Here is a 27,361-nt window from a genome sequence, read left to right as displayed (position 1 = left end):
ACTGTAAGTGCCCTGTAAGTTTTTTTGTAACTTATATAGGGTCATGATTTTTTTTCTCTTGTCGTTTTTCTCATAGAGATAACCAGTGATGCTCTTAAGATGAAAAGTGCTCCCATTTGTCTTGGAGGGAGCAAGAAGAAGCTCTTTGATCACTGTCTAGCCAGGCTTGGGGTGGAAGGAACCTCAAGAAGTCAGGGGAGTTGGGGGTGTCAGATAGGATTTTAGAAAACTAGGGAAGCAACCCAGGTCAGACTGGCTTCCACAGTGGGACTCAGTGGGAACTGGAATGTTGGGGTGGTGGCTTCACACCTACTGGCTCAGTGCCAAGTTATGCCATCAAGATTCAGTTTTTTTCCATCTGCTTCTCTTGAAAACTTGAATGGGGTTTATGCTCCTTTATGGCAGAAATCAGCTGGGACCAAGCAGCAGCTGCCCCTTTAATGGGGGACATCGTCCCACCTCTCCTTTTGCAGCCCTGGCACTGAGCTAGACACCAGCTGCTGTGGGTCATTGCATTTGCACCATTGTTTCTGTTTGGGGAGAAAGATGTTTCTGTGTCGGTGACTCAGCCATAGCAGGGAGCACACAGGACCCAGGTGGCTGCAGTGGGGGTCCTCGTTTACTTTCAGCTCCCGCCCCTGACGTTTGAGTGTGTAGCCTGGGTCTGACCCTGTCGCATCTCAGAATTGCCCTCAGTGGGTGCTGAGAGCCAGCTGTCCTCAGTGGGTCCCTTCCACTCTCCTGCCACTGTTTCTAGTTGCTTGCACCAAGCACTTTTTAGGGTGTGAGTCTGTGGTACAACCTCCCAGAGAGTTTGTAGACCTCCTGAAGGGGACTCCCCCAGAGTGAGCCAGGCCCTGGTGTTCCCTTCTCTCCTTTGAGACCTCTTCCTTTTTTCTTTCTTTTTTTTGTTTGGGGGCTGGCTGGTATGGGTTTCTGAATCCTTGACCTTGGTGTTACAACACTGTGCTCTAACCAACTGAGCTAACTGGCCAGCCCTGAGACTTCTTGAAGCTTCTGCTCTTTGCATGTGCTTATAGAGAGGATTGAGGTCTGAGGCTGTTTGCTGCTTTTTCCTCACGACTTCTTTTCGTGATTTAGCTTAGCTCCCGGAATAGGCTGTACACCCCCTCAGGGCAGGTACTGTCTTTTCTTGGCTGTCTCTGCTCTCCTGCAGCTAGCACAGGCTCTGAGGTGGAGCTGGGCTCAGTGTTTTTGAACTGGACTTAATAGGGGAGTGTCCGCAGTAGAGGTGGCTTGAAGTTGGTCAGAATGGGCTGCTGAGTGTTGGATGTTCTTCTCTGGTGATGGCGCTGCATGCCTTTGTCTGGCTACAGGTACTGTAGGCCCTGCAAGTGGGAGGCGGGTGGAGGTTCTGCTGCAGAGGGAGCTGGAGGCAGGGTCAGAGCAGCTCACAGTCCTCCCTGTAGCTTAGTCCCCTCAAATGGGGCAGGAACAGTGCCCACCTCATGGGGTAGCCGTGCGGATCTGGGGCACGGGCAGTTTTGCACTTTCTCCATACAGGTTAGCTGTCGTCCTCAGTGATGCTAGTTAATGTTCCATGTAACTGGTTTGGATCACCAGCCCGCTTCTGCCAGGCCATGTCCTGGGCCCTGGGCATAGCAGTGACTACAAAGGACACTTTTCTATACTATATTCATAAGTTCTGTAAATTCTATATAAATTCATGACATGTACTGACAGAGCATACCATCTCTGCTGAAGGAGGTGGTCTCCACTGTTGTCTCTCTGCATGGCTTGATGTGAGTTAATACAATGCACTGTTGTTTGAATCAGATTCCAGGGGAATAGATCTTCAGAGTATATTTTCAGTGTGGTTATGTGGTAATCATACTCAGTGGTAATCAAATGATTATATCTGCCTTCAAGTAACTTGATTTAAATTTCGATTTTTTAAGGAGAACATTACATTGGATAAAAAGGGAGGTGATAATGCACCATGGCAGCAGCTCTCAGAACGTCCAGCATCAGCTGCAGAGGCCCAGGTCCTTCGCCGGCAGCGAAGGAGAGGAACAGCAGGCCCACCCAGCCCTGCCCCAGTCCCCTGCCACACCCTTCGCTCCCTCAGTGAGCCCATCTGCACCCCAGTCCCCCGGTTACCAGATACAGCAGCTGATGAGCCGGAGTCCTGTGGCTGGACAGAATGTGAACATCACCCTGCAGAACGTTGGCTCTGTCGTGGGAGGAAACCAGCAGATCACGCTGGCCCCTCTGCCACTCCCCAGCCCCACCTCTCCAGGTTTCCAGTTCAGTGCTCAGCCGAGGCGGTTTGAGCATGGGTCTCCATCATACATCCAGGTTACTTCGCCCCTGTCCCAACAAGTCCAGACTCAAAGCCCCACGCAGCCCAGCCCTGGGCCAGGGCAGGCCCTGCAGAGTGTGCGTGCTGGCACCCCCGGGCCTGGGCTGGGCATCTGTAGTGGCAGCCCCACCGGAGGGTTTGTGGATGCCAGTGTGCTCGTCCGACAGATCAGCTTGTTTCAGGAGAGCTCAGGACTCACTCAGATTGCTCAGGGAGCCCAGGTTCAGCTCCAGCATGCGGGGACTCCCATCACAGTCCGAGAACGCAGACTATCACAACCTCACACGCAGCCTGGAGGCACCATCCACCATCTGGGACCCCAGAGCCCTGCAGCCACGGGCGGGGCCAGCCTGCAGCCTCTGGCCAGCCCGAGCCACATCGCCACAGCGAGTTTGCCCCCCCAGATCAGCAGCATCATCCAGGGCCAGCTGATCCAGCAGCAGCAGGTGCTGCAGGGGCCGCCACTGACCAGGCCCCTGGGGTTCGAGAGGACTTCGGGTGTGTTACTCCCTGGGGTTGGGGGTTCTTCGGCATTTGGGATGACATCCCCACCCCCACCCACCAGCCCTTCCAGGACGCCCATGCCCCTAGGCCTTTCCAGCCTTCCCCTCCCATCTGCGGGGTGTGCAGGAGTGAAGAAGGCTCCCAGGAAGTTGGAGACGATCCCCCCAGCTTCCCAGGAGACGGCGCAGATGAGAAAGCAGTGCTTGGACTATCACTACAAGGAGATGGAGGCACTGAGGGAGGTCTTCAAGGAGTACCTGATTGAGCTGTTCTTCTTGCAGCACCTTCAGGGGAATATGATGGACTTCTTAGCTTTCAAGAAGAAACATTATGCCCCATTGCAAGCATATCTTAGGCAGAATGATTTGGATCTTGAGGAAGAAGAGGAGGAGGAGGAGGAAGAGGAGGAAGAAAAATCTGAGGTTATCAATGATGAGGTAAGAAACAGTAGTTTAATAATGTAGAAGACCTGATAAGAGTCTGTGGAACAGTAAATTGAAAAATAACTGGGCCTGGGATTTTTCTGAGATTTTGGTTTCATAAGGATTTGATCCATGAGTAAAATTGAAGAATGTATTTTGCTTTTTTTCTTCTTGGAAAGGAAAGGCTATTCCAGTACAGCATTGTGTTGGGAGAAAGATGCAGAATGGTGCTGTGATTAATGCTCATTCATTGAGAACCAGGGCTTCATCTCAGGTTTGGAGAACTCAGCTGGCACGACCTGGATGTGTGGTCATTGGCTGACACTGACAGCTGTTGCCAGCCCTGCTGCTGCAGGCAGAGAAAGTGCTGCTGAAGCCAGAGGTGTGAAGCTTAGCACCTCGGCTTGTTTTCCAAGTTTCATGTTTTACTCATATAGGTTTATTCTTAAAATCACTGTCAACATGGTTTTTAAACAAGGGATTTAGATCACCAGCTTTTTATAATATGTCAGCCATAATTATAAATTATTAGATATTTATTTTTAACTTCATGATTGAAATATAGTTATATGGCAAAAACTATGTTTGAGCTTTTTTTTGCGTTTTAGATGTAGCCTTAGATTTGGGGTCATATTTTAAATTCACACTTTTGCAAATACCTGTTGAGTGGTATTTAAGGTAAAATCTTTTTTAGACAGTATACTTTTTGGATGCCTGGAAGGGGGGTGCATAATAAATCCCTAATTGAGATTTCTCAGTACCGCAGTGATTCCTAAGATCCTTTTATTTGTGCTTACTAAAAACCAGGGTGATAGTGAATTGTACTGTAATGCACTGTATTCTGTGCCTCTGTGTTGTGTAGTGTACACTACGAGTATGTCGGTGGAGGTTATTTTGTTTTATGATATAGCTAAAATAATTAAAATCTTTGTCAGCTCTTCTGCAAAGAAATCAGCTTTTGGTGAACAAAAGCTAGTCTCTTTGCTCAAGCAGTCCTCATTGATATTTATGGATGTATCTGTGTGGCTTTGCCATTTTGTGTTTTCTTTAACACCCTTTCCAGGATGGACCTTTTTGTTTTTCGAAAGGTTTTTATGATCATTTTGAGGATTTCACTTCTATTGCCATGAAATAGTGAAATCCAGTTCTCTTTATGTTTGTATACCAATGTTGTCTGTAAGCTCAGTCCCCCTTATCTGTGCTTAAAAGAAAAATCCCTTTTTATAACTTCCTGCTGAAACAGACCTTTGCCATTCTGACCCTATGTATAGTAGGTAACAGAGTGGTTATTGTGAAAATTGCCTGTGAAGTTTTTAGGACTTTGTTACTTAAAGTTTGTCTGCCATTCCCATTTTTAAGCTTTGAAGTTGCAGAATCTTAGGATATTGCACTTGTGACTTAAATTGGAATTCCTGCAAGATTTGCAGTTGAGTTAGGTTATTATGTTATAAATCTGCCAGTTCATTGTCCTTTTACAGGATCTTGTGCAAAAACATCCCAGTTTTAAACACCAAACATCAGTGAGCTATCAGCAGTAAAACGCTAACAAAATTTTGAGCAGTCTTAAAAATTATGTTGCCTTTTTTTCTCAAAATATTTCCTCTCAGGTAAAGGTTGTGACAGGAAAGGATGGGCAGACTGGTACTCCTGTTGCTATAGCAACCCAGCTTCCTCCAAGTGTTTCTGCTGCTTTTCCATCCCAGCAGCAGCCACTTCAGGTACTTTTCGATGGTTCTAAGATGTAGCCTCATCCCAAACTTATCCTTCATCCAGATATTTTAACGTTCAATTTACTTATTTGCTCTTCAGCATTATTTTTCCAGAGCCCATTCCTTATTTTTAAAAAGTAAAAAAGTCTTCTTGCATATAAAATTATAAAATTAAATTGCATGAGTAAATGACAACACAAATCTTACTGCATTTTTTTTTTTCATGTACCTGTAATGCCATAGTAGCTTTTAGTATGCATGTCATCAAGTACTTAAAGTCCTGTTGAATGTATGCTCAGGATTCTTGTGTGCTGTGTTTTAAATGTTGGTTCTTTCTTGTGTCTTTTATCTGTATTTTGAGAACAGTGCAAAACAGAACAAGAAAAAGAAATATTTAAGCAGATGATAACTTGGTATTTCCATAGCTAGAGAAATACTGAGGTGACATATACCTCTGAAATCATCCGGATCATAGGCTTCTAGATGGATGTGAAGTGAATGCAAACTGATTACTTTCAATTTTTTGAGAATCACCCAGTGTTACGTCAGTGATGTAAATAATTTTAAAATACAGGTCAAATTCTAGTAGTTTTGGAATAAATTGTGCTGGGTTCTAAAAGCACTTTCATCCTTGGCGATTTTTTTATTGTTATTTTTAATTTTGGTGTAATTTTAAACATACGTAAAAGTTGTAATAATTATACAAAAACTCCCATTATACCCTTTACCCAAATTCACCAACCATTTGCTTTATTTTATTCTCTTTCATCATATTGTACCACTTTATTCCTAAATACTTCAACATATCTTAGGTGAGGGGTTCTTACCTATTCATAGCACAAGAATCAAAATCAGAACATCTTATAGTAATACCATACCATTATCTAATCCTCAATTCATATTCAAATTTTGTCTCTTGTCCCAGTGATGCCTTTTAAAGTTTATTCCCCCAGTCTGGGATCACCCACTGTGTTTAGTTGTCATGCCTCTCTGGGCTGGTTTCTCAGACTTTCATGACCTTGACATTTTCGAAGAGTGCAGACCATTTATTTTGTAGAATGTTCTTCAGTATGGGATTATCCGATGTTCCCTTATGTCACATTTGGGTCATGTATTTTTAAGAAGAATACCACAGAAGTGGTGGTGTGTGCATCTCAGTGTGTCATACCAGGAGGCCATGGGGTTACTTTGTCCCATAACTGGTGATATGGTTAAGGTGGTGAAATATTGTGGATATGTTGCCTGCCCCCCAAGTCTCATGTTGAAGTCTGATTCCCAATTTGGCAGTGTTGGGAGCTGTTTGGGTCATGGGGGTGGATCCCTCATGAATAGATTAATGCCCTTCCTTGGGGAGGTAGTGAGTTCTTACTCTGTTAGTTCCCACCAGAGGTGGTTTTTTAAAGGAGCGTGGCACCTCCCTCTGTCTCTCTTGCTTTCCTCTCACCATGTGATCCTACACCAGCTGCCTGACCTGCCTTTTTCTGTCATGGGTAGAAGCAGCCTGAGGTCTGTGCCCGATGCAGCTATCCCAGAATTGTTAGGTAAATAAACCTCTTTTCTTTATAAATTACCCAGTCTCAGGTACTCTGTTATAGCAACACAAACACAACATATAGGTGGTGTCCACCAGGCTTGTGCAGTGGGAAGTTTCTTACTTTTCCTTTTGTAAATGATGAGTAATTTGGGGAAGATGCTTTGAACTATGTAAATATCCTGTATTTCATTAAATTTTTACCCACTAATTCCAGCATCAATTGATGAGTCTTGTGTGAATCAATTATTACAGTAAAGATACCTAAGTCCATTGTTCCTTCTGCATTTGTTAGTTGGCATCTACTGTAATGATGAGCTTTCCTTTTTTCCTCAATTTTTATATTCATTAATATATGGATGCTTATTTTAATCAGTGGGTTATAATATGTCACTATCAGTATTTGTTTGCATTTGCTTATTTAAATTAATTTGCATTCAGTAAAATTCACTCTTTTTTGTTCTGTTCTATGAGTTTTGACAGATCCGTAGAGATGTGTAACCACCACCACCACCACAGCCAAGAAACAAAACAGTCTGTCAGCTCCCAAAAAGTTCCCTCTCGCTACCTGGTCATAGGCAAACCCTCACCCTTCCCTTAACCTTTGTTTTCTATTTCTGTGATTTTGCCTTTTCCAGAATGATGTATAAATGAAATCACAGTGTGTGTTGCCTTTCCAGTCTGGCTTGGCTCATTGAGCGTAGTGCATTTGAGATTCATCCACTTTGCTGCATTTATCGGTAGTTCTCATTGTCGACTGGTACCCCACTGTAAAATGCAGCCTACTTTGTCTTTTCACCCTTTGGAAGGTATTTGGGTTGTTTGCAGTTTTTGGAGCTTATTGAATAAAGCTGCTGTAAATGTTCACATATGGTTTTGTTGTGTGTGTGAACATAGGCATTTAGTTCAGTTGAGTAAATACTTAGGAGTCAGGTTGCTAGAATGTATGTTAGGTTTATGTTCACCTTTATAAGCAACTGCCAAACTTTTCTGAAGTACCTGTGCCCTTATGTCCCCGCAGCTGTGTGAGAGCTGTTCTGCTTCCTCGCCAGTATCGTGGTTATCAGTTTTTTTCAGTCGTGCCAATAGATATGCAGTGGTTTTTATGTGTACAAGGATATTTCAAAAAGTTTGTGGAAAAGTAAAATTAAAAGGTAATACGAACCTTTCCATGAACTTTCTGAAGTACCCTTGTATATTGCTAAAGACTGATGTTGAGCATTTTTCCATTTGCTGTTTGGAGATCTCCTCTGGTGAAGTATCTATCTGTTCATGTCTTACCCAGTTTTTTGTTGAGTTTTTTTACTGTTCCTGGCATTTGAAAGTTTTTTATAGAATATGAATGTAAGTTTTTTGTCTGATATGCAATTTGCAAACATTTTTTTCCTGGTCTGTGGTTTGGTCTTTCTTTTAACACTGTCTTTTACAGAGCAAAAGTTTTAAATTTTGATGAAATATAGTTTATCAGTTTTTTTCTTTTATGAATTATACTTTTGATATATCTAAAAACTTTTTCCTCAATCCGAGGTCACAAAGATTGTCTTCTATGTTTTCTTCCAGAAGTTTATGGTTTTGCCTTGAGGTCTGATCCATTTTGAGTAAGGTTTTGCATAACGTGGCAAACATAGGAATACTCATTTGTATAAGAAAATTCAATTATTCTAGCACCATTTCTCGGAAAGACTCTTCTATATGAGGGCACTACAAAAAGTTCATGGAAAGATTTGCATTATATTTCAATTCTATTTTTCCATGAACTTTTTTTTTTTTTTTTTAAAATATGACCGGTAAGGGGATCTTAACCCTTGACTTGAGGTTGTCAGCACCATGCTCTATCCAAGTAAGCTAACTGGCCATCCCTATATAGGGATCTGAACCCGTGGCCTTGGTGTTATCAGCACCACACTCTCCCAAGTGAGCCATGGGCCAGCCCTTTCCATGAACTTTTTGAAGTACTCTCGTATATGTTGAGTTAATTTTTCATCTTTGCCAAAAATCAATTGATCCTGTTCATGTGGTTCTATTTCCGGACTCTCTTCCATTGATTTATGTGTCTTTCTGCCAGTGCCACACTATCCTTTATGTAGATTCCATGGTGTATTCTACATAGAGAATCATGTCTGCAAATAGAGCAAGATTTTTACCCCCATTCTATGTGCTTTTATGTCTTTTTCTTGGCTTTATTGCATTGAGAAGGGCTTCCAGTACAATGTTGAATAGGAGTGGTGAGAACAGACATCCTTGCTTCTTCCTGACCTTAGGGAGAAAGTATTTAGTCTTTCACTATTAAGCATGTTACCTGTAGGTTTTGTAGATATTCTTTATCAGGTTAAGGAAATTTTTTTTTTTTTTTTTTTGTCTTTTTCGTGACCGGCACTCAGCCAGTGAGTGCACCGGTCATTCCTATATAGGATCCGAACCCACAGCGCGAGCGTCGCCGCGCTCCCAGCGCGGCACTCTCCTGAGTGCGCCACGGGCTCGGCCCATTAAGGAAATTTTTTTTAGTAGTATTTATCATGAATAGATGTTGAATTTTGTCAAATGCTATTTTTGTATCTGTTGACATGATATGTTATTTTTCTTCTTTAGTCTGTAAAAATGGTGAATTACATTAAATTGAGGTACGCTTTATAAACAGGGAATGCACAGATCTTCAGTGCTAGTTTGCTGAGTTTTGACAAATGCATTCACCTGTGTAACCCATACGATGTCTATGATATCATGTCCATCACTTCATACAGATTCCTGGTGCTCCTTGCCAGACCCCCTCCCCATTGTTCTGTGATTTATTTTGATGCTCAGGTTATGTGTAATTGCCCAACTATAGCCCCTTCAAGCTGGCTAGAGTATGCTGTTGACATATCCCTATCAATTTCTGAGCACTTACTTTCAGGCACACAATGTTTAAGGTTCATCTTGTATATTCCTTGATCCAGCCTTTGAATCAGCCATTTCTTCAAGGAGGCTGGTTCCTTTTAGTGAGGAATAATACTTTAATATTTCTGTGTACACACTCATAATGAGATAGATTCATCTGAAGATAAATCTTAAATAGGAGATTGTCAGAAAATTTATTAGTGGGGCATCTTTCCTGTTAATGCTTGGAGGAATGTAATATGTTAATGTATTTATAGGCCACATTGATAAATGTCTGCATAAGAGCAGTGGGACAATGGCAGGCCAGGAGTGCCTACAAACACTTGAAAAAGAGGCTCAGTCTCCACAGTGATTGCAAATTCAACCACTCCGGCTTACTGTTACACTCACCAGATTGCCAGAAAGTAAATTGGGCGGGTTGTGTTGATGTAGATCCGTGGTTCTCATCCACATTGATGGAAGTATAGCTTGTTTCAGTCATTTGGCAACATTTTGCATCATCTGGAAAAGATGAGCAGTGAGCATCCTCTTTGACCCAGCAGTATGCTCTAGAGATACTCTCATATTTGTGCACCAGAGCACATGTGTAGGTAGTAATGTTCCTAGCAGCATTTTTTTTAAGAGCCCAAACCTGGAAAGAACCGAACTGTCCACTGACAGTAGAATGGATCCGTGCCTTGTGAATGTTCACATAGGGGAGCACTCATCAGGGTAATCAGTGAAAATGGGTGAACCATGGCCACAGCAGGCATCCGTGTGGGTGAACCTTAGCAACATCACGCTGAAGAACAGAAGTTACAGAAGAACACAAATGTAGAATTCCTTTGATTTAAAATTCAGTAGTAAGCAAAACCAAAGTCTGTTTAGAGAAATTCATAGGTGATGACAGGTAGGAAATGTTTTTTTTTCCAGCTTTATTGAGAAATAAAATTGTGTATATTTAAAGCATGCAAAGTGATGATTTGGTATACATATAGTGAAATGATCACAGTTAAGTTAATACATCCATCATTACCTCATGGTTACCTGTTTTTTTTTTTTGGAAAACACTTAGGATCTACTCTATTTATTTCTTCTTTTTTTCAGCAGCTGGCTGATATGGGGAAATGAACCCCTGACTTTGATGTTATAACACTGTGCTCTAACCACCTGAGCTAACCAGCCAGCCCCTAAGATCTAGTTTCTTAGCACATTTCAGGTATACAACGCATTATTAACTATAGTTACCGACCTTTAAATTCTGTCTCTAGATATTATTCACCTTTTAACTGAAAGTTTGTAAATTTTGACCAACATCTCATTTCTCCCACTACCCAGTCCCTGGCAACCACCATTTGTGTGACTTTTTTTTTTTGGTGGCTGACCGGTACAGGGATTGAACCCTGGCCCGTGGTGTTATCAGCACTGCTCTAATAACTGAGATAACTGGCCAGCCCGAATGTGACTTTCTTATTTTTAGTTTTTAAGATTCCACATATAAGTGAGATAGTACTACAGCATTGTCTTTCTCTTGTTTATTTCACTTAGCATGATGCCCTCTGGGTTCCTCCCTGTTGTCACAGTGGCAGGATTTCCTTCCTTTATATGGCTTAATAATATTGCATTGCATATGTATGTACATTTTCTTCATCCATTCATCCATTGATGGACACGTGTTTTTCCCACGTCTTAGCACTTGTTAAGAATGCTGCAGTGACTTGGGCATGTAGACACCTTTTGATATGCTGATTTTGTTTCTTTTGGATATATACACAGGAGGGGATCGCTGTTTGATGAGGTCGTTCTATTTTTCATTTTTTGAGGAGCCTCTATACTGTTTTCCAAAACGGTTGTACTAGCTTACATTCCCACCAACGGTGCAAAGTGTTCTATAGGGAAATATTTAACACACAATTCTGGTAGTGTGTACCTTGGTGGGTGTATTAGTCCATTTTTGTGTTGCTATAACAGAATACCTGAGACTAGGTAATTTATAAAGAAAAGAGATTTATTAGGCTCACAATTCTGGGACACCTGCATCTGGCATGGGCCTCAGGCTTCTTCTACTCATGGTGAAAAGTGGCAGGCAGCCAGCAGGTGCAATTCACATGGTGAGAGGAAGCAAGAGAGAGAGGGAAGGAGCCAGACTCCTTTAAACAACTAGCTCTTGTGGGAACTAACAGAGCAAAAACTCACTCACAGTGCCTCCCTTCCCTCACCAACTAGGGTGGTCATTGATCTATTCATGAGGGATCCATCCCCATGACCCAAACACCTCCCAGCCCTGCCATGTTGTGGATCAGATTTCAACATGAACTTTGGGGAGAAAAACATATCCAAACTATATCAGTGAGGGTGTGTGTGGAGTTTTTAAGGCATGGGTAATATTTTATTGCTTAAGCCGTGTGATGGGTACATGGTGATTGCATCATGATTACTCTTTTAAATTGTATGTATGTGTTTTTCCACTTCTCAATATTGTATTATGGAAATTTTCAAACATACGGAAAAGTTGAATGGATCTTGCTATTTAAATTCTGTGATTAATTTTACTCTGCTTTTAAAGTCACACACGTTTTATAATTTCTTTTGTATGTATGATAAACTTTAAAATAAAAAACTGTTTGAAATACAGAAAGAGGAAGACCAAGAAGTCTCTATTTTGAGTTATAGATCTTTGAGGCAAACACTAGTGAATGTCTAAGGAAGGAAATAGAAAAGAGTTGAAATGAAAAACATCCTTCCTGTTCTTTGGGGAGAAAAAATCTCAGTGTGAGTTTTGTTATTTACAGTCAGTTGTAGAATTTTTATATCAACTCATGAAACTGTAGAAATAAATTTAGTATTAATTTCTATTTCCAAAATAATTTTGTTAAAAGAGCAAGTAGTAGTGTTGAATGCAGAAGTGTTGTGTATAAAATAATACAGAAAGACACTTATTTATAAAAAGAAGCATCCTATTCTGCAGCCAATTAAGCCGACCATGCTCCTTTCTTCATGGGGGCCCGGTATGCCATGGCTGCCACCAGCAGCCTCCTTGTTCATGTGTATAGCCTGCTGCTTGTGTGGGACCTTGGAGATAGCCCTTTCCAGTGGATGTTTGTGTCTCTGACCTAGCGTTGTCCCCAGTCTAGGCTCCAGACAGGTATGTGGGATGCTTTTGGAAAGCCCCAGGGCACAGTGGCCAGAATTCACGTTGACCAAGTCATCATGTCCATCTGCACCAGGCTGCAGAACAAGGAGCATGTGATTGTTCATATTCCCTGGCCTCCAGAAGATCCACATCTCAAAGAAGCAGGGCTTTACCAGATTTAATGCAGATGAATTTAAAGACATAGGGGCTGAGAAGCAGATCATCTCGGATGGTTGTGGGGTTAAATACATCCCCACTTGTGGCCCCCTGGGTGGGTGAGTGCCCTGCACTCGTGAGGGCATGCACTGTGTTGCCCCTTCCTTACTCATGCCCGCTAGTCCTACTTTCTGTCAAAAAAAAAAAAAAAAAAAAAAAGAACCATCCTAAATAGTATCTTTTAGTTGTTTTCCTGTTAGAGAAAATGAATAATTGTCTGTAACTCCATTATCCTAACACAATTATTTTTATATATATACCAGTTGAAACAAGTGTACTTAACACTTTTTTGTTTTATTTCATTTAACAAATAACTTTTTATGTTTTATTAACAATAAAATAACAATTTTATGAATAATTCTTAGTTTAGCAGCTGCTAATACTCCATCATTTTGAAAAACTAATTCATGTAACCATTTTTTCATTTAACCATTTTTCTAATTTTAAGTTATATATAATCTATTTAGAAATAATTCTTAGGTGTAGCATTAGTGAAACAAGAGAGTGTAAGTGTCTTTATGGTGCTTGCTGTATAATTCACTTCTTTTCTTTTTTTTTTTGGTGGCTGGCCAGTACAGGGATCTGAACCCTTGACCTTGGTGTTACAACACCGTGCTCTAACCTACTGAGCCAACTGGCCACTGGTTACTCACTTTGATTTTAGCTCAAATCACAGCTAGACATATGTAAGTGGTCCCAGTTTTATTGGTATAGTCTAGCTAGTCCTGTTAAGCATTCTGAAAAGTTTAAGACATAGTTTCAGGATGAGTTTTGTTATTTGCAACCAACTGTAGGATTTTTATAACAAACTAATCTATGCTAATTAAACTCTAGAAATCCAAAGTTCTCAGTATTGCATGTGTATTACTTTCTGTTTCCAAAAGGTTTTGAGTTGGTATTATTGAGTGTAGTTATTGTATACAAAATAATACTGGAATTATAGTTACTTACATTTTGTAAAACTGTCCTGATTGGAGAGTTTTTTCCAGTGATTATAATGTTACAGAAAATGAATAATTATTTGTGTTTGTGTGATTCTATCCTAACTGTTGTTACTTATATTACCTTACATATGTGTTAATGTTTTTATGTGTATAGTTAAAAGCTTATAGGCATAAAGTGGTATCTCAACTTGCTTTAATATGCATACCTTTAAGAAAGAAAGCAAGAGTGGTTTTTCTCTTTGTGCTTTCTTCAGTTGTTCTTACCTGAGGTTAAGCGTGGGGAGGCTTCTTTTAGAAGCTTGAATTAAGGGAGACCTAGGTTCCTGAGTCCCCTCAACTTGCAAGTATGTCCTTTTTTTTTCGTCCAAGTGTGGCCTTTTATGGTCTCAGAAGAGTCATTGTCTCCTTCCATGATTCCATTCTGTCTCTTCAGTCATTGAGCACTCAGTCTTACAAAGGGCATAGTTCCAGTTAATTCACAGTTTATTTATGTTCCAGTTAGTTTACAGTTTATTTAATTATTTGTTTATTTAAATTGGGCAGAAATTTACCTGGTAGTAATTAATCACCAACTACTACCGCTCTTAACTTCCTTAACGTTAAGTCCGTTCCTCTTTTAGGGGCAAACATTCTGTGTTGTCTTTTCTGTGAGCTACATATCTCTAGTTCCTTCAATTATTCTTTGTCTTTGTCTACTTTCTAGGCTTCCTGTAAATCATATGGAATCTTCTATAGATATACTGTTCTGGAGTTGTCTGTCTTAAAATGAGCACCCAGAATTAAATTTCCATCAGAGTATCCCTTTAATCTGTAGGAATTTTTCATTCATTCATTCATTTTTTTTTTTTTTTTTTTTTAGTTCTAATGGTTTTTATTTCAAATCAAGTTTGTATTTTAAAGACAATGGTATCTTTATCTATAAAATGTTCACAAAGAATAAGATAAAACTTAAGAATAATTCTTTTTTTTTTTTTTTGTATTAGTAAGCTTTTTTATTCTGATTATAAAAATTTTCCAACACACACAACAGTATAGAGAAGAATATCATGGACCCACATGCACCCAACATCCATCTGTAAGAATTAACTCATGGCCCCTCTTATATCAGTTCTCAACTTATTCACATCCTAATCTACCCCCTAGATTATTTGGAAGGAAATTCCATATGTATCACTTTCTCCATAAATACTTCATAATGTATCTCTGAAGGATAAGACTCATTTGTAAACAAAACCATTGTCACACCTAAAAATTAATCTATTACTACTAATTCTTTAATATTAACAAGTAGCCAGTCTATTTAAATTTGTCACACTGGTTTCCAACTTTTTCAGACAGTTGGTTGATTTCATCAGGATGCATGTGAAGTTACATACTGCATTTGCTTGATATATCTTTTGAATCTCTTTTAATCTATAACCTCATTATTTTTTGTTTCCTTGCAATTTATTTTTTTGAAGAAACCACATTGTTTGTCCAGTAGAAGTTCTCATATTCTGCATTTTGTTAATTGTCCTCCTGTAGTGCTGTTTATGTGTTCCTCTGCTACTGTCTTCCCTGAAAACTGAGAGCTTCCTTTAGAGACTAGCACTGGTTCATGTTCTTTTCTTTGGCACTACCACTTTCTGGATGTGCTTCCATCACACTGCAGATAATGTCTGGGTGTCTTTCTTTTGGGGATTTTAGTGTCCATTGATAAATATTAGTGGCCATAGACCCATCATTTCCATAGGAGCTCCTTCTTAGTAAAATGAAGCATACTGTGTACTATAGCAATTTATTCCAGGTTGCTTTTTAAAAATTCATTAAATGATATATCTCTCCATTTATCGCTTTTCCTCTTAGGCTTTTCTTGCTTGTTAAATTTCTTCCAAATCAACTTTGTAATCAACTTGTCCAGCAGTCCATTCATGTTAGTTTCTTCTCCATTGTGATCAATCAGAACTCAAGAGACATTTTATTTTTATGTAAAACCAAGGTGGTGTCTTATGTGATGCCAAACATCTGGGTGAAAAGTTTCAGAGACTGGGAAGTCCGAAGTCCAGGGAACACATCTGGCGAAGGCCTTATTGGTGGTGATAGTGACACAGGGGTCTCACATGGCAGAATGGCAGAACAGAAAGCAAGAATAATTCTGAAAAGCGAGAATTAGTGTGTGCTTGAAGGAGTTTGTGTATCCTCTGCCGAGCACAATGTCTCTGCCACCTGTGTGTCCCAAGTCCTCTGGAAACCTGAGAGTCAGCAATAATTGGGATGTAGCAGGGAGATCCTGGCCCTCCCTGCCAGTGCCTTTTGATGACCAGAAGTTTCTGATTTTAGTGAAGTCCTATTGATCAGCTTTTTTCATGTGGATTTCATTGTCTTCAGCGCTATTTGCTGAAAAGGCTCTTCATTTCCCCTGGATTGCTTTGGAGGCTTTGGAAAATGATGTGATTGTATAAATGGGGGTCTGTTTCTTGTTGCTGTGTTTGGTTCTTTTTGTCTATTGGTTGGTCCTTATGCCAGCACCATGCTGTCCTGATTACCGGAGCCTCCTGCACATGATTCTGCCCCAGAATCTGATGAATGAATCTGATCCCAGGGTCACTGACTCTTCTGCGTTTCCACACACCGTTAAGCCTCTCCAATGAACTTTTTATTTCACAGGTTGCATCTTTTAGTTCTAAAGTCTCTATTTGGCTCACTTTTTTAGTAGTTTTTGTTTTTCTGTCAGGATTTCCTCTCCTTGTCACAGTGTATTTTTCTTCATGTCTTAGGCACACATATTGACGCCACTCTGAGCTACTTGTCTGCTAGTTCAGGCACGTGGATCATCTTGAGGGTATGTCCATTGACTTTTGAGTATAGCACATGTTTTCCATGTTTATTTTTATTTTGGAGTAATTTCGAACTGGAATTTTTTTTTTTTTTGGCGACTGGCCAGTCTGGGGATCCAAATCCTCGACCTTGGTGTTGAGAGCACCACGCTCTGCGTGAGCTAATTGGCCAGCCCTGAATTGAACTTTTTTTTTTTTTTTTTAAAGATGACCGGTAAGGGGATCTCAACCCTTGGCTTGGTGTTGTCAGCACCACAGTCACCCAGTGAGCTAACCGGCCATCCCTATATGGGATCCGAACCTGTGGCCTTAGTGTTATCAGCACCACACTCTCTCGAGTGAGCCATGGGCCGGCCCCTGAATTGAACTTTGGATACTGGTGAAGTATATAGAACCCATGAGTTATGTTACATTCTTCTGAACAGTGTGGATTGTTTTGCTTCCACACTTAGAATTGAAACTGCAAACTGCCTCCTCTGTGGTAGGTGACACCTGCAGTCTCAGATTAGTGTTTGGCCTTTGCATGGAGTCCGTGTGGGCATGTGTGGCTTAGGAGCTGTCTCCAGCTCTCACTCCTGCTGTTCTTTAGGCCACTGAGACTTGGTGTGTCTGGGTTGGAGCTCTCCTGAGAGCACAGACTGGAGTTGCTCTGGTGCCAAATGCCTGAAACTGTAACCTTGTCATCACCTTCCTGTGCCACCTGCCTACCTTGTCATATTTTCATAGTTTATCTGTAGTTTATGGCTGTCTGGAATATGTTCAGCCCAGTAGGAAGTACATGGCCATTAGTAGATTTAGAACCCTTTTTCAGTCTTTTATTAAAAAGTGACTCTTTTGATTATATAAGTAACATATATTGTCTTTTCAAATTATTCTTTTCTTTCCTTCCTCCCTCTCTGTCCCCTTCTCTCTTCCTTCCTACCCGCATCATTGTTAAGTGTAAATGGGAGTGCTGTCATGCTAAATGTATTGTTGCTTATTTTTCCTTTTAATAATTCTTACTAAGCCTTTCCCTATGAGAGTAAATCTGCAGTGTGGTTAGCATGGCCGTGTACTGTCTCTTTCTGTGGCTGCAGGGCAGTTGGTTCAAATAGTCCCCTCTCATTGAACAGTTACTTTTTTTAGGCATCTGTAGCTTTTGCATTTAAAATGCCTCACTAAGTAGAATGTTTATAACTTAATCATTTAAAGACTAATTTAGCAACTAGCAATTGTTAAGAAGTACCATCCTTAGCACTTACTATAATTGCAAGGATGGTGCCCAGATGAAAAAGGGTTAGGAACAAGTCTGTATTGACCAAGACCTGGCTAGTTTCTGTCTTTGTAAAATAACATGCCAGGAGCTTTTCATGTAAACTTTTTTTTTTTTTTTTAAGATTTTGTTTTTTTAGAGCAGTTTTAGGTTCACAGCAGGATTAAGAGGAATATACAGAGATTTCCCATATCCCCCTGGCTCCACACATGTACCGCCTTCCCCATTGTCAGCATATCCCGCTAGATGGCTTATTTGTTACACTTGATGAACTCACATTGACACTTCGTTATCACCCAGCGTCCACAGTTTACATCAGGGTTCACTCTTGATGTTGTACATTGTGTGGATTTTTACAAATGTCTAATGACATGTATCCACCATTATAGCATCGAGTGAAATAGTTTCACTGCCCTAAAAATCCTCTGAACTCTGCCTAATCATCCTTCCCTCCCTCCCTCCCATCCAACCCTTATCAACCACTGATCTATGTACTGTCTCCATAGTTTTGCCTTTTCTAGAATGTCCTAGAGTTGGAATCATACAATATGTAGCTTTTTAAGACTAGCTTCTTTTATTTTATTTAAACATTTAAAATAACATATATGTATGTATATATAGGTATGTATATACCATATGCATATATGTGTATATTTCACATATCTATATATCAGGTAGGGTTCTAAGTGTAAAAATATAATTTTGAAGATCCAAGTTAATTGGATTGTTATTAACTGGGGCTTTAGTGTCATTTTCTAGTCAGAAGGCAACACCATTCTTTTCTTGCTCAGGCTTTGGATATGGGGTGGTGCCAGGCAGTGTGTCTGACTAGTTGGTCTAAGCTGTAGTCTCAGAATTGAAACTCCTGTTTCCCAGAATCTGCCCTTGTGTTGTTATTTTGTATGCAAAGCCACTTAGTTTCTGAATGACAGATTTGTATCAATTTGAAATTCCATTTAAAACCAGGGATATATACCTTTTAGAAGTCTTTTTTTCCTCCAGAGGTAAGTTAGAAATTTAAAGTATTTATTATACATAAATATACATTATATATATATTTAAAGACATTGGGTAGATAACATTTCTCTTATTAAAAAGGAATGAGGTCAATGTTTGGGATAATTATGATAGTTTTAGTTTATGTTCATTCTTATAATGACCTTCAGTAATTAAAATCTCATTGTTTTCATTTTTTTTTTTTTTTTTTTTTTTTAGCAGCAAGCCCTTGCAGGAAGCCTGGTGGCAGGGGCAGGAAGTACGATTGAGGCAGACCCATTTAAGAGGCAGCAGGCAGTACCAACTACAGGTATGTTACCAGCATAGGCTGAAGGGCCTCAGGAGGAGTTTGTTTCCTAACAGGGCTGTTGCGGTGGACTTGCCATGTGTTTCTAAAGAGTGAATGCTAGAGAACTTAGTTTCCTTCTACTTTGAAAATTAATTTTTCTTTTGGTGATTATCAACTGAACAAAATATTTATGTGAATGTATATTCAGAAGTTATAAATTTTTCAATTGAACTGGGATTCCATTTTGATTTTCTGTGTGCATTTGTAGGCTCTTTAGTGATTATGATATGATTAAATGTAAAATCATCTCCTTTTTTGCAGTTGGCATTTTTTTTTTTGAAGTTGTCTTTTTTAAAACTAATTTTTGGGCCGGCCTGTGGCTCACTTGGAAGAGTGCAGTGCTGGTAACACCAAGGCCATGGGTTCGGATCCCTATGTAGGGATGGCCAGTTTGCTCACTTTGGAGAGCGTGGTGCTGACAACACCAAGTCAAGGGTTAAGATCCCCTTACTGGTCATCTTTTCAAACAAACAAACAAACAAACAAATAAATAAATAAATAAAAACTTTTTTCTTCAAATTATACATTTAATAATACATTTTTATGTAAAAGATTCAGATGGTTCAGAAGGGTGTAATTTAAATCTTCTTCTGGTTTGGTATCTGCCTACACCCTAGCTGCTATTAATGTTTTGTGTATTCTCAACAAGTGCTGTTACATTTGTTTTGAAAAAAATTCAAATGTGGGGCCGGCCCGTGGCTCACTTGGGAGAGCAAGGTGCTGATAACACCAAGGCCATGGGTTCGGATCCTATATAGGGATGGCTGGTTCGCTCCCTGGCTGAGCGTGGTGCTGACAACACCAAGCCAAGGGTTAAGATCCCCTTACCGGTCATCTTTTAAAAAAAAAAAAAAAAAAAAAAAAATTCAAATGTGATTATATCTACACTGTTACATCTTGTTAAAAATATTAACTAAAATAGGCCATCTTTCCAAGTCAAATACCTCATTCTTTTTCATGGCTGCATAGCATTCCATCAACTGGATGATTGATTCTTTATCAATCAAATCCTTATTAATGTTCATTTGTTATCACCACCTTTTTTCTGTTACAATGCAGAGAGCATTGAATGTCTAGTCTCATGTATTTCTTCTATGTTTGTTAACATATCTAAAGGAAAAACTCCTAGAAATGAAATTGCCAGATCAAAGTGTATATGCGATTAGGAATCGATGGTGCTAAATTGCTACCCCAAAGGACAAAGCCAGTTTTCACTACCAACAGCAATTTCTGGTTTTCTCACATCTTGGCCCTTTATTAAGTATGATAAATCTCTTAATCTTTGTTGATCTGATAGGTGAAAAGTTATCTTTTGTTTTGATGTGGATTTCTTTAATTTTGAGTAAGGTCTCACAATATTTTTTCATGTTTGTTATCCGTTTGTGAATCTGCTCCTCTGCTAGCTGTTCATGTTCTTTACCCATTTTGTGTCTCGGGTTGTTGATACCTTTCATATTCATTTGTAAGCACTTTCTAAATGTTGAATAAATCAGCCTCTGTTTGTCATGTGATATCTCTCAGATTGTTGCTTGTCCTTTGCCTTTTTATAGTCCTTTTTCTTGGGTAACATTGGCAATTTTTTAATGAAAAGAAATTAAATTGATCAACCTTATGTCCTTTATGGCTTCTGGATTTTGGTTCATGCATAAAAAGGCTTCCGTGTTCAAGGATTATAAAAACACTTACACATGTTTTTTCTACTACTTTTGTGGTTTTATTTTTACATCAAACTGCACCTTTTTTGAAAATTATTCTAGAGCAGTCTAAGAGACCTCGACTTGAAGTGGGTCATCAAGGGGTAGTTTTCCAGCCTCCAGGGGTGAATACAGGAGTTCCTCTTCAGCAGTTAATGCCGACGGCACAAGGTAAGACCTAGTAGAACTAGTTCATTTAGCTCATAAAAGGGGAGTGTGTAGAGATCTTAGAAAACTAACATCAAACTAAAACTGGTGTAGTCGAGGTAGTATATTTATAGTGGAGTTTCTGAAATTGGGATGTTTCTCTGAGTCCTATAAGGACAGTATGAAAAACCCCTGGAGACACGTTCTTGTATGGGAGCCACACATTGCCATGTGATTGTGCTTTTCAACAGTTTTTCCTCCTGTGTTTTTCTTAATTGCTGCTCTTGTAGGGGTACCCTGTGGTTATTTGATCCTTGTTTTGCTTGATGCTAACTTGCAGAGGTCAGGCACCTTTCTTTCCTTCTTTATGTGCTCATTTGTGACGTTAGAGCTAGCAGAACACTGATTTCCCATGTGAGTGTGTGATGGTTTTCAAATGACGGGTTCTTAGTGAGCCTCTGGATGTAAAACTCGTTTCCTTGTGACTCACTTGGGGAGAAACTGCCACACTCTGAAATCAGTGCTGTGGGGGTTTTTCTTATTTTGCAGGAGGAATGCCCCCCACCCCTCAGGCTGCGCAGCTCCCTGGACAGAAGCAGACTCAGCAGCAGTACGACCCCTCCATGGGGCCCCCCGTGCAGAATGCCGCCAGCCTGCACACCCCACCACCGCAGCTGCCTGGGAGGCTGCCCCCAGCCAGTGTCCCTGCTGCAGCCCTCCCCTCCACGCTGCAGTTTGCTCAGCAGCCGCAGGTGGTAGAAGCTCAGACACAGCTCCAGATCCTGGGGAAGACTCAGCAGCCAAATGTCCCCACCCCCACCCCCCAACCGAGCCAGCTCCCCGTTCCTCCTCCACAGCCTGCACAGTCAGCCCTCCACACCCCGATGTCCGGAAAGGCACAGGTGCAGGCCTCTCAGCTTTCGTCCCAGCCGCAGGTACTCTGTGGACATTTGTTGTTTTGTTGAATATAGAAAAAAACAAAAAGTGGTTTGCAGAATTGGCTTGCCATCTGTGTATTTGATAAGGTGCTGTACTACACTATAATTTGTACATTTTCTCTTAGCAGTGTACTCTCCCACTTTAGAACAATTAGTTAATTCAGTAGTTGTAACATAAGTTTATTTGGCTCTGTAATAATAGTTCTCATTATTAAAATAATAGAAAACTACTATGGTTGCTGTTAGAACGAGGAGCCTCCACTTATTGATTCATGCTCTGTGCAAAGGGCATTGGGTATCTCAACCCATTTGATCTGCCCGGTAACTCTCAACTAGGTGGTGGTGACCGATTTTGTCAATGTGGAGACAAAGGCTAAGAGATTATGGGACTGGCCCCAGGTTACAAGACAGTGAAGCCAGGGCTTGACCCTTGCTCTGTCTGAATGCAAAACCATGCTTCTAACCATCTACCAGATTCTCCATGCTGCCTTCTTTTCTTTCTTTTTTTTTTTTAAGATACTGTATAATCCACAAATGTGTGTAAGGCATTACTCGTCAGGCTTGATGCACATTTCAATTATTTAAAATGCCCCTCGTCCTCCAGTGATTAATTTTACCCAGATGCATTTTTGGAATAGATGCAGTAAAATGGTTTCAGTTCCTAAAGTGAAATACTGAAGCCTGGGCACGAACCCTGTGTAGAGCACTGAGGGGGATGGCAGGAAGGGCTTTCAGAGAATTATCTTGGTTCTTAGTTTTTGATTCATGTCAGTGTCTGGTAGAGCCTGATGAAAATCTCCCTTTCCTCCCACCCTCTCCCTCACTAACAAGGGATTTCCTAGGTGGGCTGTATGTTCAAGTTTTGTATGATTGAGATTTATGGCAAAGTCTGCAATATATGATATAATAATAATAATAATAATAATAATAATAATAATAATAATAGTAGTAGTAGTTACTCCTTATTCGTCACCTATGAGGGGAGGTGTCAGGAACTGTGATAAGGCTTCCATTGGCACTCTTTTCTCTATCAAGCAACCTTAGGAAGTAGAATCCTTATCATCCCCTTTTTACAGATGGAAAAAATGAGACCAGAAAGGCTAAATGACTTGGCAAGATCACAGAGCAGGAGGTGGGGAGCTATGATTGGCAGGCAGGCAATACCAGAGCCCTGGCGTGGGCCCTTGCAGAAGCCTCACCAGCACTTGCAGTGCCGCTGCTGGGCAGCTGAGCTCCTCTAGGCTTGGCTGTCTTTAGGTTTTCATGGAAACAATTCTTTACACTTTGAACACTTTCTCTCATTGAGCCACGGACCAATTTAAAGCAGTTCTGTAGTTTATCTTACATAAATTTACTGCCTGTGTCATTGCAGGGAACAGCTGTGGAAAGTGATTTTAAAGAAGCTTTTCATGGGCCGAGCCCGTGGCGCACTTGGTAGAGTGCTGCGCTGGCAGCGCGGCGACGCTCCCGCCGCGGGTTCGGATCCTATATAGGACTGACCGGTGTACTCACTGGCTGAGTGCCGGTCACGAAAAAACGACAAAAAAAAAAAAAAAAAAAAAAAGAAGCTTTTCATGAGCTCTGTCGGAACCTCTTGATCTAGGTTGGGTGGGCGTAGGCAGACTTTCTCTGTGAAGAGCTGGGTGTATATGTGCCGGCCTTGCAGGCAGTTACATTTCTGTTGCAGTCGCTCAGCTCTGCTGTTGAAGTGAAACTGCAGCCATAGGACACAAGTGGGTGCATGCGCATGGAGTGTGCCACTCTGACACTTTAGTTTCAGGAGTAGACGATTGGCTGACGTTTCCCACCCCCTGAGGTGGGGGGCAGTTATTTTAGATACAAAGAAAGAAACCCCATGCCATAGAGGCAGTTCCTTGGCTATTGAGAGAGTGTTTTTATCAATGTCTCCGCTGTACTCTCCAGGTTATAATAAATGTGCTCATTGGCCAGTTTGTGTTTTAGCCCCTTACTGTCATCGAACCTGCCCTGCTATCTGCCCCCACCTCCTCTCTGTCCTCACCTCCTCCCCAAAAGTCTAGTTTTTAGTCAGGGTGGTAGGAGATTCCTTTAGCTTAACCAGCTTCGCTCCCTGGAAAGCACAGACGAGGATTTTTAACCTTTATAGCTGCCTGTCACAAGAGAGGCATATGGAATTTGTATGTGCTTTTCAGAAAGGTGTAAGATGAGCAATGCATATTTTTCAATTAGGAAAAAACTTATACAATTAAAAAAAAATTTTTTTTAATTATTTAAAAAAAAAAAATAGAGGAGAGGGCCGGGCCCGTGGCACACTCAGGAGAGTGAGGCGCTGGGAGCGCGGATCCTATATAGGACTGGCCGGTGCACTCACTGGCTGAGTGCTGGTCACGAAAAAGACAAAAAAAAAAAAAAAAAAAAAAAGGAGAAAAAGAAAAAAAAAGCTTACATGAGCTTAAAGACATTATGTGAAGGCACAGTTTATAACAAGAGCTATTATTTGGTTTTGTGGAAGTAAAACGATTTATTTTTTATAGACATAGTGTATGTAGTGTATGGTTTTTTGTTGTGATTTTTGGAGGTAATTAATTTCGTTCTTGTATATTGCTGTGGGGAGGAAGGTAGGTTGCACTTGTCTCTGGGGTGAGTGCCTCAGTGTTTGGGTGCTGTGGACCATCCTGAAGTCTTGACCCTGCTTTGCTGTCCTCTGCCCACTAGGCGGTGGCATCCACAAGGCCATCCGTGGACACTTCCCAGTCCTGTCCGCGGTCTCTGCCTACTTCCTCTTCTACCTCGTCCCTTGCACCTGTGAGTGGCTCAGGCCCGGGACCCTTGCCTGCACGGTCCTCACCAGTAAGCAGACCCTCCTCAGCAGCCCACAAGGCACTGTCTCCAGTCACTTCCCGGTCTCCAGGGGTGGTGGTATCGGCTCCCCTCAAGCCACAGAGCCCTGCTCAGAATGCCACTGCATCCCAAGACAGTTCTCAGGATAAGCTGGCAGAACAGATAACACTGGTAAGCGTTCTTAAGGAAATCGTAAAATGTATTCTGATTTCTGAAGTGAAGTGCATTTGATTTTAATTTTTAAGGATGTGATAGTTTAAAACTGAACATCTGACGGTAAAGTCAATCCGACATGGTTTGTGATCAGTAGAAACAGGATGTAAAACCATGTGGTTTATTTAACCTTTTCTCACAGAAGCAGACTCGTGGAGAAAGTCTTTTTTTCTTGTGATAAAGTCATCAGTCTTGGGCTGCTTTCATAGCAGACCACAGATTATGCATAGGAAAGGCAGGGGTACATAGTGGTTGGCAGGGAGTGTCAGAGTGGCGGCTGGGACTATCATGGCCTTGCCCTCGAGGGTCACTGCCCAGCTGTTAGCACTTAATTTTTGCTGGATGACTAAACATTTATTTTGTTCAACTTCATTAAAAGAATTAAAGGAAATATACCAAAATAGATAAAATGTCACAAAGCCAATGTTCCCCATTATCCAGTTTTAACACGGCAATCAATATGTCGCCAGGCTTATTTCATCTATTCCTCCCTCTTCTGATCATTTTGAAGCAGATTCCAGGCATCATGTTGTTTCCCTTGTAAATGCTTTGCTGTAAACATTGGATCTTTGAGCTTGTTCTCTTCTTTAGAGATGGGGCAGGACTGTTTGTTGCTGGGGCCTCTTCTGAGTCACGGGCTTATCCCGCTGCACTCTCCGAGAGCCACTAGTCATTGTGTCCTTGTCTTATCTTTGTCATTTAACCCTGATCCTTGAAGGCTCTCTCCTTTCAGTACCTAACCGAGCCTTTCCCATAACAGGGTTTCAAATGTTTGGGGTCTGAATTAGCAGAACACGCTTAAATGATCGCATGTTGACCCCCCGCTTCCCCCATACACCCTTGCAGGAAAACCAGATCCATCAGCGAATAGCAGATTTAAGGAAAGAAGGTTTGTGGTCCCTAAGGCGGCTGCCGAAGCTGCAGGAGGCACCGCGCCCCAAATCTCACTGGGACTATCTGCTGGAGGAGATGCAGTGGATGGCCACAGACTTCGCCCAGGAGAGGAGGTGGAAGTTGGCTGCTGCCAAGAAGGTAGGCTTGAAATGCAGGTAACCACTGTTCTGTGTCCATTGGTGGAGGTTGGAATTTAAAGTGCTATGAATGATGGATGGGCCTTCTGGACTGACTTGCTGAAGCCTTTTTCTGTTGTTTGGAGAGTAGTAGTCTTGTGTAATTCATTGCTGAGGCCGTGTATTTGGAGTACCAGTGTGGGCTGTTAAGGAGCAAGAACGTCCTCCTCTGCTGCCATTCTGGCGCAGAATTTAGGTTCTTTTTTGTGCCATCTTACCTGGCATTTGGAAATAGGATGCCTTTAGTGCTCCACACCCAGGTAGTGTCCAGGCTGATCAGGGAGCTGAGGAGCTGAGTGTTAGAAGGGACAGGATCGGTTGACACAGTAGGCAAGATGTCATCCTGGCTTCATGCCTGTCTGCTGCCCTCCTTCTCGTCCCTGCCTGGGCTTCTGATCTAGCTTTCTCTTGAGTAATGGTTGAGAATTTATTTGCTTCTGAGTGTTCACAAAGCGGGAACTCAGTCCTTGGAGACTCTCTGGAGGTGCTAGTGCTGATCTTAGAGAAGTGGAAACAGGTGACAGATTTCTAAAAGGCTTAGGCCCAGAGGGGGAAGCAGCTGTCCTTTCATTGTGTGAGTAGCTGCAGGCCCTGCTCTTCTCCCTGTCTCTGTGCCACGGTCTTTATATCTAGGGCGTGGACTCTTTCTTTATATTTCCTATGCTCTTAAGGTTGGGGTTGATTCTTTGTCCCCTGTCCTGTCCACTCGCTTCCCTGAGTTCTCCTCCTCACTTTCCTTATTTGGGTTAGGTAGAGAAAAGCTGAGACCACATGGGGAGGCAGTGGGCTTCTGAATAGAAAGAGTCTTTGGTCAGATAGTTGGGTATTTCAACAAAAAGCACACATTGTTCAATAAGCACTTCCTTGTTTACAAAGGAAGATGGTCCTGGACATGTGGACACCAGGATGGACAGGGCAGGAGTGGTAGATGGGGGATAGAAAGGAGCTGGTGGGATTGGGGCTAGAGCAGTGCAGAACCTAGGACGTGGATGGGGCCTGCTCTGACTGCATGAGTGATGCCTGGTGGCAGGACCTGCATCATGCTTCCCTCCTGTCACTGGGATAGACAGGAGAGACTGCATGGGTGGCTGACCCCTGATTAGGGCTTGTGTTGACCAGGATGAGGTCCACAAGAGGATTATTGGGAGCAATAATAAGTCTCTGTGCAGTTGAATGCGTTTTGACTCCTAGAATGCAGTGGGGGCGACAGTTATTGCATGCCCAGTGCTCTGGATATGTTCCCATTTTAATTTACTTCTCACCACTGTTTTAAGGTACTGCTGGTGGGAACGTAAAGAGTATAAACTTCTGGAAAGCAGTTTGGCGATTTAAAGCAAAAGCCTTAAAATTGTAAATTATCCCAACCCAGCAATTTTCATACCTAAGAATTAAATAAATTTTGCTGCATTCATGCTGTGGAATACTGTA

The 27,361-nt window shown here is 41.4% G+C and overlaps 1 protein-coding gene and 1 pseudogene across 10 annotated transcripts in view; both read left to right on the top strand.

Moving 5' to 3' along the window:
• Positions 1-27,361, top strand: part of EP400 (E1A binding protein p400) — a 118,148-nt gene that overhangs the window by 7,517 nt on the left and 83,270 nt on the right. For 7 of the 10 annotated variants that reach the window (XM_063084923.1, XM_063084931.1, XM_063084921.1 and 4 more), the window contains 7 exons: positions 1,920-3,264; positions 4,857-4,967; positions 18,922-19,012; positions 20,809-20,916; positions 21,442-21,827; positions 24,525-24,821; positions 25,710-25,895. In XM_063084923.1, the coding sequence (XP_062940993.1) occupies positions 1,954-3,264; positions 4,857-4,967; positions 18,922-19,012; positions 20,809-20,916; positions 21,442-21,827; positions 24,525-24,821; positions 25,710-25,895 (2,490 nt within the window). In that variant the 5' untranslated portion in view covers positions 1,920-1,953. The remainder of the gene's footprint in view (positions 1-1,919; positions 3,265-4,856; positions 4,968-18,921; positions 19,013-20,808; positions 20,917-21,441; positions 21,828-24,524; positions 24,822-25,709; positions 25,896-27,361) is intronic. The other 3 variants (XM_063084934.1, XM_063084910.1, XM_063084913.1) reach the window with 2 other exon arrangements.
• LOC134371367 (small nucleolar RNA SNORA70) lies at positions 12,308-12,430 on the top strand (annotated as a pseudogene).

Source organism: Cynocephalus volans, chromosome 2 (assembly GCF_027409185.1).
Source record: "Cynocephalus volans isolate mCynVol1 chromosome 2, mCynVol1.pri, whole genome shotgun sequence".
Taxonomy (NCBI): Eukaryota; Metazoa; Chordata; class Mammalia; order Dermoptera; family Cynocephalidae; genus Cynocephalus; species Cynocephalus volans.
This window is presented reverse-complemented; position numbering and strand designations above follow the sequence as displayed.